At 46.6% G+C, this 14216-nt stretch overlaps 1 protein-coding gene across 1 annotated transcript in view; it reads left to right on the top strand.

Moving 5' to 3' along the window:
• The window catches only part of Dhx32 (DEAH-box helicase 32 (putative)), a 59071-nt gene that overhangs the window by 11123 nt on the left and 33732 nt on the right, over window positions 1-14216 (top strand). The window contains exon 2 of the mRNA XM_036196707.1: window positions 5876-6386. Coding sequence (XP_036052600.1) covers window positions 6105-6386 — 282 coding nt within the window. The 5' untranslated portion in view covers window positions 5876-6104. The remainder of the gene's footprint in view (window positions 1-5875; window positions 6387-14216) is intronic.

Raw genomic sequence — 14216 nt, 5'->3', positions numbered from 1 at the left:
TGCATATGTCATGAACAAAGAATTTCTGTTTCAACACCCCCTCAGCCTTGGCTGGACTGGAGCCCCGGGAGAGAAGCCAGCCTACATGTTCACACCGTCCCAGCATGGCCACCATGCAGGCGAGCATCAGGCCAAATGTTGGCTGAATGAGTGAGGAAACCTGGAAATGTAGACACAGAGAATGAGACTGATTGGATTGTGAGAGGTGCCTATGATACAATGCATCAGATGTCTTAAAGACATAAAATTCCTAAAGACCACAGCATGGATCATTATTTATTCAATTATAGTTTGTAATCAAGGTTCTGGATCATAGGGATTAGCGGTGAAGGAGTTGAAGCAAAGCTCTGGCAGAAGTCCATGTGAGGACATGATGGGTGGGTAACTCACTCCCTGGTATGGGAGGCTGTTGCCTGCTCACTCTCAGCCACAGAGGCCTGGGATGTGCTGGCTTCTGAATCTCAGGGCAGTGTTCTGATTTCTAACAGTAACTCCTGAAGGGACCAAGGAAAATCTGGATGCTGGATTGATTAAATCTAAGCGCAGGTACATGCTATCGAGTTTATGAATTTGCCCACCTGCCCATTCCTCCTTTCTAAGGGTAGCAAGGGTGTATGGCTTGTCATTGATAAAGAGGACACCATAGTGACTTCCTAATGAGGTGATTAGACATTATTCAGCAATGCTAAGGGATCTGGAACTCTGAACAGTGATGTGGCAAAAAGCAGCTGAGCAGGATGTAGGACGGCCTGCAGGGAGGCAGGGGTTGGGGTTCAGGGGAACAGTGGTCACAGATCCTGGGCATGATGGCCTAAGGAAAAGAAAGGAATAGAATTCTGAGAAGTTGTTAAGGGCTTGTTGACCGGCTTTGTGGGGGCGGCGGCGGTGGGGGTGCTTGATAAAATATCTCGGAAGCGTTAGCATCATTCATCCATCAGCAGATACTTACTGAATGTCTCCTATGCCCCAGGCAGGCCCTGTTACAGATGTAGTGAGCCAAATAGAGCCAGAGCTCTGCTTCACAGAGCTGGCCATCTGGTGGACACCAGAGGTACATATGCTAAAAGGCTGTGATGTATGGAGAGGAGGTGGCCAGGGAATCCTTTATAAAATAAGGAAGTGAGGCACTGGTTATCTGAGGAACATTTCAGACACAGAAGAACAAGTACAGGGCCTGAGACACAGTGAAGGAGCCCTGACAGGGCTGAGGGAGACCGGGACAGCTGCAGGAGATGGGGCAGAGTGGTACCAGGTCTCTATCAAACACAGCTTCTGGAGGTCACCACTGTTGTCCCTGGGCTTAGGAGGCACATCCTCTGTCTTCAATAGTCTTTGGTCTTTGTAGTCTTTCTTACCTCCCTCTGACTACAGCAGAGAAGGTTTAGACTGGGCCCACCCAGATAGCCCAGGATAGCCTGAGCTCACGGTCCATGGTTACAACTGCAGGGTCCCTTTTGCCTTCGCTGTGCAAAGTACATGCTCACGAATTTCAGGGATTAGGCGCCTGATACTGGCCTTTTGAGACCTGGAGAGTTGTTCTGCAGGATGCTCCACTCCCCAAATCTGCTGGTGTCTGGTGTCCCTTTATGAGATAAGGTAAAAAATCCTATATAGGGGCTGTCGAGCTCAGTGGGAGAAAAGTATGATTGCTCACTGCCCATATCTGTTGAAGGATCAAGTAGAGGATCTGAGATTATAAAACAAAATCAAGGGGTCCTGGCAGGGTAGTTCAGTGGTAGAGTGCTTGTCTAGTATGCATAAAGCCCTAGCCTGAATCCTTAATCTTTGGGAAACAGATTCAAGGACAACTTCAAATACTTTGGTCTGAGCAACTGAAGGGATTAACGGGGATGCGGCCAGGTGTACAACATGGAGGCCATGTTGGCAACTCAGTCTCAGACATGCAAAGTCTGAAGGGCTTTTCCAGTGTGGAAAGTGATGAGAAGATGTTTGAGCACATGAGACTGGAGTCCAGGGAGGCTGGAGGAGAACACTACCCTGTTATCAGGGAAGAGGGCCAGGGACTGTGTTGGAAAAGACGCAAACACAGAAGAATGCAGCTGAGGAACACAGTACTGAAACAAACTAACCCAGGAGAAGGCGGCCAGCCTGCTCTCAGCCTCCGTTCCTGCTCTTCTGTGTTTCTAGAATGATCTGACCAGACCTCATATATCTAAATGACTAAAGCATGGCCTTTTCTCATCTTAGCTTCTGATTCTTGCTCACTAAGGCTGTTACATACATGTGGGGTTTTTTGTTTGTTTGTTTTTGTTTTCTGTATTTTTAATACCCAATTACAAGTTGTTACAGACCCATTTCAAAGGACAGCCCTGAGAAACTGCAGTCTACAGTGTATATGTAGGATCACTCTGAAAAGGATGTTTTCACATTCAAATTTCTTATAGTAAAAGTTTACATTGATAACAGTTTCAGTTCAATTTTACTAGAGTGGCATATAACCTACCATATTTGCCTGTTTGCTCTTCCTCCCTACCTCTTTCCCTTCCTTCCTTTATTCCTTCTGAGTATCCTATATCCCAGGCTGGCCTAAAATTCACCATGTAGCTGAGGATGACCTTGAACTTCTGATTCTCCTGGCTTCATCTCTCCAGTGCCCACTTTATACAGTGCTGGGGCATGAACTCAGGACTTTTCGTGCTAGGTAAGCACTCTGCCAGCTGAGTTACAATCCTAACCTCCATGTTCTTTTTTCCTGTGTTAGTTTGCTAATGTAGGACATGGATCACTTATATATTTTTAATTACTGCTATCTTAGTACAGATGCAGGCCAGATGAAGCCTGGTATCTGAACATCCTTGGGCCTTAAATTCAGCCTCCAGTTGGGTCTCAGCCTCTCCTCTGTCCAACACAAGCCACACAGTTACAAGAAGTCACTCTGCTCCAGAGTCTGAGAATTTAATAGCTTGGCTCTTCAAACTTACCAGTTTACACTGAAGCCCTTTGTGGACCCAAGCTTTCCAAATGTTTTTCAAACAAGCCTGTCTGGTTTCTAAGGGCCAGGGAGGATCACCCCCCTGGTTGAGTGTGTGGATGGTGGGTGGCATGGATTCTGAGTCACTGAGACAAGCGGGACTCCAGGGCAGCAGTCTGGTTTTGAATTTTCTCTGCCCAAGGGAATATGAGGACAACATTCTGCTCCGGTAGCTTGCAGTCATAACGACCTGAGTTTCAGTGGGGGAAAGTTAAACTGTGGATATATGTTATTCAAGGCTGCAAGGCACACCACCCAGGAGCATCGCCTCCTAAGATTCCTTGGGTTGAGCGAGGCTACTGAGTGTATTGCTCAGGGCTCAGGGCTCAGACATGCTTGGTAGCCCTGGGGCACCTTCCCCAGCTCTCTCAGGTTGGAGGGTGTCCTGACTGCTGCTGTGGCCTGAGCACCCCAGAATGATAGCCAGCTCCAGAGAGGAATGTTTCCAGCATGGTAATCCTGGGAGTGACTCAGCATGACTATGCTGCATCCCTTTGGCACAGCGTGGCCTCTTTTCCATTGGTGTATTGGCCATCTCTTGTTCCACTATAACTGTGAAGTGGTGTGAACACATTCTCAAATGGCAGAGTGGCCAGGTGAGCCTTAGGTCTATGAAAAGAGCTTGCTCAGAAGATGTGTCTGTCCCCGAGAGTGGTCACTTCTTTGGTCCTGTTCAAACACTGGTTTTCCAGGGAGTAAGAGATAGTTATCCAAAGCCAATTATGAGTGACAAACCAGGAGTAACAGATTTAGGTGGCCCTGAATGATGTGTTCCTCAGATAAGTGCATTTACCAAACACATGGTGAGGACATCAGGTAGACCCGAGCAGAGCCAGGGAATCTCTGCTACAGGCTCCAGATGACAACTGAAGACACATCCTTACCTCTGGGTTCCGAGGAAGCCAGTGGTCTGTTCAGCAGTGTGACAAGTGCATTCCAAGCTCTGCTTAATAGAAACAGGAAGTCAGGTCAGATGTGCTGGCTGGTCATGAGCATCTGTTAAGAGGACTGACAGCAGAACAGATGGTCTCGACTATGCAAACATTCTGTCTCTCCACAGTTGTGAAGTTTTCGTCATCAGCCTTCAGGATCTTCCACACACTGTGGCTCGCGCTTTGTGAGACTACTGATTACACTCAAGGGTGTGCCACAATTAACAGAAATGTATTCCGTAAAGCTGATAGCTGTGCTATGCTTGTTCATTTTATTTTATTTTTTTTTTAATTTAAAAATGTATGTGTGTTTGTCTCCATGTAGCACGTGCAGGCAGTGTCCAGGGACGCCAGAAGAGGGCATCAGAACTCCTGGAATTGGAGTTACAGATGGTTATTAGCTACCATATGGGTGCTGGAAATCAGCCCCACGTCCTCTGGAAGATAGCCAGTGCCTTTAACTGTTGAGCTATCTCTCCAGTCTCTTAGGCTTTTTTAAAAAAAGTAAAATTGGTAAGAAATAGTCCCTAAGGTAATCAGGGACATGGTGTAATAGCAGCTTAATTTAAAAGATTGCAAGGGTGAATGAGAACCCTGAGATGTGATTCTGATTAGAAGGAAAGGAAATGTGAGCCTAAGACTAAGCCTTAGCTTCTTCAGCAGGGTCTGCTTCCTAGACCTGCTGACATCAGTTTGCCTGCCCGGCGTCTCCGGCTGCCTGGTTTCCTGCAGCTGGCTGGGGTATCATCTCATGCCACGGGCACTGTAAAGTGTCCTGAAGAGAGTCCACACTGTACTTCTGTGCTTGTCTTACACAATATTGTGGTTCCATTTTAGTTTGGAAGCAGGATGCATTTTTCAGGACCCTACTGAGACAGATACAGGAAGTGTCCAGCCGGCCCCTCTCCCCCCATGCCCTCTGCCTTATGTGTGTGTCCAGTGCCTGGTACCCAACAGATCCTTCTTGAATGGCTGACTCCCAGGCACCCACTGGGCCAGTGTGCAGATCTTTTCTTCTTCCTTATGAATGAGGGGCCAGTCCTGGAAGCAGCTGGAGGCTAGCCAGGAAAACAATAGTTCAGGTAGCACAAAGCTGTGAAGTGTACGTGCAAGGTGACTGTAGGTCCTGCTTTATGACTTGTTCTTTTTAACTGGAGTTTCCTCTGTTTGTTTGTTTTGTTTTGTTTTTAATTTCCACCTGGCTGATATGAGAAGGGCTTATTTCCCGCTGTTAATCTCTAGTAATTGGAGAAGGAAGAGAAACAATGTCTCACTTGATATGTAAGGAATATGTTCTTGGTGTAAATCTTACCTTTCCATAGGCAAGCTTTCTTTGTTTAGATTAAAAGTTATCTTTTATTATTTTGGCTCTAGCTTGTTAGGCTTCACACTCAGGAATCTTCAGAAATATTCTGGGGACAAATTTAATTAAATGAAAGTCTTATCAGCAAATGGGGGGGAGAATAAATTCACATACCTCCCTGGCATTTCTAAACTGGCATGAGCAGTCCTTTACTCCCAAGGAATACTGGGTAATAGACTTTCTGGTAGTCCGTGTTTGGGGACCACTCTCCAGGCCCATACCACTCTCCCCATTATAAAGTCTGTGCCTCTTTGTCAGGGGATTAGGTGACCACGTGACTGATTAGCCTCACAATTCCGATGGGCCTCCCTGTTGCTTTCCATTCACAGCTACCTCGATGCAGAGGCCTGAACAGAGGTCAGGGAGAGAGCACCAGGCTCAGTGAGGATCGTTTTCCAAAGCTGCTCTGAGCTCTGCTGTAAGAGCCAGCCTGAATTATTCCCCATGGGAAACAGGCAGTGGCCGGGACAGAGAGTAACCACTTCACAGAAAAGACTGACTGTTGGCTTTGAGTGTGTCTGTGTTTCTGTTTTTAACTCCTTGTGTCTTACCAGATTTTACACTCATCTTCCATGTGTTTGTTTTTAGCACGGTGTATTGAAAGCCATGTAACAGACCAAGAGCACTGAAGTGAGCCGGCGCAGAGGGGTAACCCAGCAACGAGGAACACAGGTTTGAGGAATTAACTTGCTGAACTCCCGAGCTGGGCCTGGGAGCCTTGCTGAGTGTGTGAGTGGGCCTCACATCCTGTCTGCAATGGGCTGCTGACAGAACTGGACTGTGGAATGCGAACGGCCTGAGCTCACTGCAGGAAGAAATGGACGAAGAGGAACTGGAGCATCCAAGCTCCTCCCCAGAAAAACGCTATTTTCCCGAATCCCTAGATTCCAGTGATGGGGACGAGGAAGGGGTCCTGGCCTGTGAGGATCTGGAGCTGAACCCTTTTGATGGCTTGCCGTACTCATCGCGCTATTATAAACTGCTGAAAGAGAGAGAAGAACTTCCAATATGGAGAGAAAAGTACTCCTTCATGGAGAGCCTGCTGCAAAACCAGGTTGTGGTCATGTCAGGAGACGCCAAGTGTGGCAAGAGTTCTCAGGTGAGGAGCCGCGAGAAAGGCCCGTGGCCTTGAGGTCTTTGTATGTGTAAAATGTTGCAACCACACAGAAAGAACATTAGCAGCTTGGGTGCTGTCAACCAACCTTGGTTATTACAGACAGGAAACTGTGTGGAGTGTACCTAGATTATCCCGGAATAATAATTCAGATGATCTCATTTGTAGTTGAGGTCTTAGAAGATGAAGTAGGTGTTAAAACCCTCCTGGTGTAGAGGATTACCCTTGAGTTTTGTTTATGTGCCAGTGGCGATAACCACAACCTCCGACTCTCCTTGCTTTTTTCCTTTTTTAGAGGTTTTTTTTGTTTTGTTTTTTGTTTTTTTTTGGTTATTTTAGTTTTATGTTTATGAATGTTTGGCCTACGTGTAAGTCTGTGCACCATTGTGTGTGCCTGATACCCAAGGACACCAGAAGAGGGTGCCTGATCCCCTAGAACTGGAGTTAAAGACAATTGTAAGCCATCATGTGAGTGCTTCAAACTGAACCCAGGCCCTGTGAAGAACAGCTAGTTCTCTTAACTGCTGAGCCATCGCTCAGCCTGTGACTGTTCTTATGTGTGAAGCTGGCTGAGCTCAGGAACCAAATGCACAGTAAATCATTTTCCTCTTTCATTTGTTTGTTTGTTTGTTTTGGGGTTTTTTGAGACAGGGTTTCTCTGTAGCTTTGGAGCCTGTCCTGGACTAGCTCTGTAGACCAGGCTGGCCTCAAACTCACAGAGATCCACCTGCCTCTGCCTCCCAAGTGCTGGGCTTACAGGCGTGTGCCACCACCACCGCCGCCTGGCATTAATTTATTTTGAAGGAAAGGTCTTGTGTAGCCCAGGCTGACCTTGAATGCCTGATCCTCCTGCTTCTGCCTGCCAGGGCTGGGATCATGAGTATGTGCCAGTATGTCCAGCAGAAATCCTTGTTTGCCTTGCAGTAAGAAATACTAGAATGGCCAAATATCCAGATCAGGGACGATAGAGAGAGGAAAGTGTTGTATATTGGGTGTGGATGTTCACATGGGTCCATAAAATCATGAGACAGAGGTATCTCAGCCTTTTCCAGCTTGGGGGTGGGGTGGGGCTCAGCCTCTGTTGGACTGAGACGCCCTCCCTTTGCCAAGGGCATTTTTATTGTTCTCCAGTTTACACTTTTAGCAAGTTATTTCCATGTCCCCAAAACATCTTTTCCCCTAGGAAAGAAGTAGGGCTATTAAAGGATGAATATAGTAGCTAGGAATATGGCTTGGTTGTACAGCACTTGCCACAAATGTCTGAGCCCTAGGTTTGATTTCTAGCATGCTAAAATGATAAATTTAGGAATACAGATGTTTCCAGTGTTGATGTGAGCCAAGGAGGATTTATGAATTGGGCAGAAAGTAGTGCTTTGTTGTGAGTATAATTGTTTTGGGGGTGGGTCCTGAGCTCCAAAGACAGTTACTGAATACTTCCTATCCAGTTTGTTGACTGGACTCTTGAGTCAAGAGAGGTCTGTGTTTTACATTGTAGATTCTTTTATTTTTATTTTTATTTATTTATTTATTTGTTTGTTTGTTTGTTTGTTTATTTTTTGTTGTTGTTTTTCCGAGACGGGGTTTCTCTGTGTAGCTTTGTGCCTTTCCTGGAACTCACTCTGTAGACCAGGCTGGCCTCGAACTCACAGAGATCCATCCATCTGGCTCTGCCTCCCGAGTGCTGGGATTAAAGGCGTGTGCCACCACCGCCCAGCCTCATACATTGTAGATTCTTCTAATGAAACAATTAGACTAGACCACAAAGATTAGCTGGTAGAAGGCACAGTGGGTTTTCAGATGACAGAACTGTGGCCTGGAAGCCTTAGATAATGTGCTGGCCAAGTTGCACAGTCCCGAGCTGGTTGAAAAGAACACTCACAGCAGGGCGGTGGTGGCACACACCTTTAATCCCAGCACTCGGGAGGCAGAGTCAGGTGGATCTCTGTGAGTTCAAGGCCAGCCTGGTCTATAGAGCAACATCCAGAACAGGCTCCAAAACTACACAGAGAAACCCTGTTTTGAAAAACAAAACAAAACAACAACAACCAAAAGACAGAAAAGAACGCTCACACTGTGCTTGCCTCTTCCAAGTCACCTTAAATGAACTTTGGAGAGAGGAGGGCTGGGCAGTGATGGTTTATATCTCTGGTTTATAGCTGCCAGTGTCAAGAGTTTACTGTAAATTTTATTTACTCTTGAGTTATTTTTATATCAATTTACTTTAATTCATTATAAGAACTAAATGAAATTTCTTCCGGCTTCTGTGGACAAGTGGACATTTTTCATTTTAAAATTTATCTTTTTAAATCTTGTTTTTATGTTTGTTGTGCTTATTTCATATTGATAAAGAATTTTCAGTAATAGTACAGATGTTTTCCACAGAGTCTCCTAAGATACTGCCATACCACATTTGATTCAGCCCCCCCCCCCCACTTCCACACAGGAACACACACAATTTTGTCCCAAAATTTTTAAAGATTTATTGTGTGTGTGTTTTTTGAGACAGTGACTCTCTATGCAGTCCTGGCTGCCCTCATTTGCCATGTACACTGTGCTGGCCTTGAACTCACAGATCCATCTGTCTCTGCCTCCTGAGTGCTGAAATTAAAGTTGTGAGCTACTATGCCTGGCTCTTTATTTTTATTAATGTGTGTGTGTGTGTGTGTGTGTGTGTGTGTGTGTGTGTGTCTGAGTGAATATGTACCTTGTGTGCGTGTGCCCTCAGAGGCCAAAAGAAAGTTGAAGTTACAGGTGATTGTATGCTGCCCCATGTGAGTATGGGAACCAAAATTCTCTGAAAGAGCAACAAGCTGTCTTTACCCCTGAGCCATCTCACTGCCCCTATTCTGCACCTTTTAAGACTAAATTGAGGCGTGATGGCCCACATATTTGATCCCAGCACTCAGGAGGCAGAGGCAGAGGCAGAGGCAGAGGCAGGCGGATCTCTCAGTTTGAGGTCAGCCTGTTCTACAGAGTGAGTTCCAAGACAGCCAGGCTATATAGAGAGACCCTGCCTCAAACAAACAAACAAACAAAATAAATAAATAAATAAATAAATAAATAAATAAATGTTAGCAGAGCTAGGCATGATCCACACCTATGATCCAAGCACTTGGAAGGCTGAGGGAGGAGGGTGAGCAGGGGCATGCCAGCATGGGCTGCAGAACAAGACCATTGAAGGAAGGGAGGTGGCATGATGCCCTTCTCTCACAGTACCAACCGAAGGATCGGAAAAGGGAGTACAATGCTGATGTCTCTCTTTGTACTGATTCCTGGGTGTTCTGTTTGCTAGCTGGGATGTCCTAAAAACATTGAAATCTTTCTCCAAAAGGATCCAGAATTATTCTGGATTATTCATTGTCATTTAAAACTCCTTCAACCTGAAACAGCTTCTCCCCTGCCCTTCATGACCCTGGCATTTTCAGGGCACAGTGAGTTCTGTGGTACTTTGATGGTGTCTGAGGTGTCCTCGGGGGTTGGTTCAGGCTCTGCCTGTGGCAGGACGGCTGCAGGTGGCTCCAGCCGAGTGCTGCCCTGGTGCTTTCTCAGCATGCTGTCAAGGAGGAGCAGCAATTAATCCTTCCTCCATGCTGCTGGTGCTGAACATGATCTCTTAGAGAGATGGCAGCGGCCGGTTCTCAGCTGTGAACTCCATGTTTCCCCTTATGGTTTCACAGACCCCGTGAAGCACGCACTGTGAAGCCCACAGTGTCAGCCTGCTTTACTTGGGGATGGTCACTTTGCACTGATGGCAGCCTAGCCGTGTCCTGTCTCTCCCCCCTTCTTCCCTCTATAATTCTGACACACCTGGTGGCAGCTAACAGTGGTCCTAATTCTGTCTTCACATTGGCTGAAGACTCGGCTCTTGATTTCTTACTTTATTGTTTTGTTTTGGTTTTGAACAGTCTCTCTGTATAGTCCTGGCTGCCCTGAAACTTGTTTTGTAGATCAGACTGGCCTCAAATTTACAGATATCCTCCTGCCTCCCAGCTGCTGGGATTAAAGACATGTGCCATCATGCCTAGCCTTACTATTTAAAAATGTTTAAAAATTTTTTTTTGAGACTGGGTCTTATTCTGTAGCCCACACTAACCTTATACTCCCAGCAATCCTCCTGCCTCAGCCTTCTAAGTGTTAGGGTTGTAGGTGTGAGCTACCACACCTGGCTTAGCTTTCTATTCTTTCTTTTTTTTTTAAGATTCATTTATTTATTATGTATACAGTGTTCTGATTGCATGTATCCCGCAGGCCAGAAGAGGGAGCCAGATCTCATTACAGATGATTGTGAGCCACCATATGGGTGCTGGGAATTGAACTGAGGACCTCTGGATCTGGAAGAACAGCCAGTGTCCTTAACCTCTGAGCCATCTCTCCAGCCCAGCTTTCTATTCTTAATAATTTATTTATTCCATATCTTATGTTAGCACAGACCCATTCCTACCCTGTGGGTTCTCATTCACTAATAAACCTATTTACTGCTCAGTCTGTCCCTCCGAGTCCAGTTCACTAATAAACCTATTTACTGCTCAGTCTGTCCCTCCGAGTCCAGTAAGAACGCCTCAGGAAGGACCCCTGCCCTCGGCACTCACCTGCATTGTCCTTGAGTACTTTGTTGCTTTCACAGTAAGATGTCCCAGGCTCCTCTAGCATGTTCCCTGTACCTGCCTAGGGAACAGCCAGTCTTCTCAAGGAGCTCTGGTGTCTTTAGCAGATAACTGCATTTAGAAACTGAGACCTGGGCAGCAGGTGTGCCTGTTGCTGGTGGCTTCCTGTGTTTCTGGCTCCTCCTACTGGGAAGTATGTGGCTTCCTGTGTTTCTGGCTCTTCCTACCGGGAAGTATGTGGCTTCCTGTGTTTCTGGCTCTTCCTACCGGGAAGTATGTGGCTTCCTGTGTTTCTGGCTCTTCCTACTGGGAAGTAAGTACGATTTACCTGCATCCCATCAGTTCATCTGCATAGCTCCATGTTTCGACCCTTCTCTGTCTTCCTCTGTTCATTTCTTTCTCTGTGCATTTCCATTTGTTCATCTTCTATATTTATCTCCTTGTGTCAGGATGCATTCATACCGTGGCTCGCCGCTCAGCTCTGGTGTCTTTGTAGTGACCCCACCTTCCGTAACAACCTTCTCTCAGCCACACGGCCCTGCTATTATTTATATCTCCGTTTCCTTGTTCAGTCTCACAAAACTGGTCATTTCGGAGTTGCTGGCCCACGTTTCTTTAGAATTTGTGATCGTTAAGAGCAAGAGTCATTCTGTCAGCATGTAACAGTTCTCACTGGGCATGGTGTGCTTTCTTTTGTCATTTTAGAGTTTAGTTTGTTTGAGATAGCTTCTCAAAGTACCCCAGCCAAGAATGACCATGAGCTTCGGATCCTCCTGCCTCCACCTCCTACGTGCTGGGATAGCACCATTTTTAATCTCAGTCATGTTAGTAAGCTGGGATTTTGTTCTGTTGAGGAGGAAGGCAAAGCCTTTCTGGTTTAGAGGTGTCAAATTGCATTCAAATAGAAAATTCATTTGTGTTTTAAATTCTGAAAGTAACTTGTTTTGTTTCCAAGACTCCGTTCTTTTCCCCACAGTTTTAAGTCTTTCAAAGAAAAACCTATCTTTAAAGCCAAAGTCTGTCCAACTGCCTTCTCTTTCTGGTGCAGATATTACCGAGGCTGTTTAGTGACTGCCCCAGGGAAGAGAAAGACAATTTCTCATCCATTGGAGGAGCCCTTTCCTGTTACTGTTTTGGGACAGACTTAGGAAAGCCAGAAGGGAAGAGGAGCATTTCTAGAACTACCTACTGTGTGTGTCTCCTCCTCCAGCTTTTGCCCTAGTCTCCTATGAGTCAGGTGGGTCAGTGGTGGTAAGCACAAAACAGCTAAGATTTCATTTAAGACACTGGTGGTGTGGGATGTCTCCTGTCTTGACTGGACATCTTTGTCCACAGTTCTCTGCAGATAGATTTGACCTGTGCTCATCCAAAGCCATCCATGCAGGCACACATGACTGGAAACTCACACACAGGCACACTCCATGGTGGGGGATTCTGACTTACTGGTTGGCAGCAGGCAGTGAGCTGCCTGAGGAGTCAGCTCCATGGCCCCGCTGCAGGGATTGTGGGAGAGATTCCCATCTTCGGGTAGATTGCTAGTCCTTAGGACTCCTTTCTCCTTGGGAAGTCTGTGGTTATCTTGGGACTGAAGGGACTTTGGTGCTCTGCATAATTAGTGTCCTTGGGACTCCAGGAGAAGATGTGAAGAGGCGTCTCCTGCACAGGCTGGAGATGTCAGCTTGGGGCCCTTGGGGTCAGGGACAGCAGCCGTTTTCTGTCTCGTGGGGGCCTTTTCCTCTTTTTCCAGTGTTGAGGAGGAGAAGCCATCTGGAGCTGTCAGTGGAAAGGGCAGTCAGCCCCACACCAGTGCTGCTCTTGTGGATGTCATCTTGCCAGATAGGCACTGATGGCACAGATTGGCCGTATACAATCTGCTGCTGCTGCTGCTGCTGCTGCTTCTGTTGCTTCGGGTTCTGATCTGTATTTGGCTGATAGATTCTTAGTCTCCCAGAATCCCACAGCCTGAGCTCTTGTATGGGCTATGCTGTCAAGCATGGGGACTGGAACATTTTTGCCTCACCTGATGAATTTGCACCAAGTCCACAAAGCCAATGAGAACTAGAGTTAGCCACCCGCCTCGTTGCCCTCATGGCAGGAGATAGGCATATTGCTGCCTACCCTGACCCTTGCTCCTGCCCCAGGAGTCCCTGAAGCGAGTGAGGTTATGGGCAGAGTAGAAGCATGCCCCCTGCAAGGACTTTTACACAGTTGGCATGTCTGACAGTTCTTAAAACCACTTTTAGAAAATGGATTGAGCTGGGCGGTGGTGGCACACTCCTGTAATCCCAGCACTCGGGAGGCAGAAGCAGGTGGATAGACCTCTGAGTTCGAGGCCAGCCTGGGCTACAGAGCTAGTCCAGGACAGGCTCCAAAGCTACAGAGAAACCCTGTCTCGAAAAACAAAAAACAAAACAAACAAACAAAAAAAGAATAGAAAATGGATTGAGAAAATATGGTCATTTGATAGATGGATTCTGAGCGATTGATTTCCAGCTGGTGAGAATTTCTAGACCGAGTACACGAACGTGGGTATTGTCTGCTCCAAACTCCAGACGAGCTGCTTTGTAAGCAGGGTTTTGTCTCCGATGGGGTAAAAGAGCAGTTGCCTTTTTTTTTTCCCACTGTACTGCACAACTTTCGCCAAGTGCTTAGTGTCATTGTAGTCCTACAGTGTCCCAGAGAGAGCAAGACCCGCATGCTGTGGACAGACGCAGGTCTCTGCATGCCTGTGGCTCTTCTGACTCCTACGCTTTTTGGCAGTACTTGACACGTGTCAAGGACCTGCACTTCAGAATGCCCCTGCTTTGCCTAGAGCAGTGGTTCTCAACCTTCCTAATGCTGGGACCCATTAATACAGCAGCTCGTGTTGTGATGACCCCCCAAACCAGGGAATTATTTCATCGTTACTTCATAACTGTAATTTTGCTACTGTTATGAATCATAAATACCTGTATTTTCCGAGGGACCCCTGTGAAAGGGTCAGTCCACCCCAAAGGGGTCATGGCCCACGAGTGAAGAACCACTGGCCTAGAACAATGAGGCGAGGGTAGGAATTCTGACAGCAGGACCCCTCCCACATTGCAGCCTGCAATTGCAAGGCTTACTGTTATTATCTACAGGTATATATAATGGACACATCTTCCAGGCTCTGTAATTAGTTGCGGTTTCTGCTCGGCTGTGAAACTTGCTTACTGAGGATCCGTCTCTACTC

Source organism: Onychomys torridus, chromosome 1 (genome assembly GCF_903995425.1).
Source record: "Onychomys torridus chromosome 1, mOncTor1.1, whole genome shotgun sequence".
Lineage (NCBI taxonomy): Eukaryota > Metazoa > Chordata > Mammalia > Rodentia > Cricetidae > Onychomys > Onychomys torridus.
This window is presented reverse-complemented; position numbering and strand designations above follow the sequence as displayed.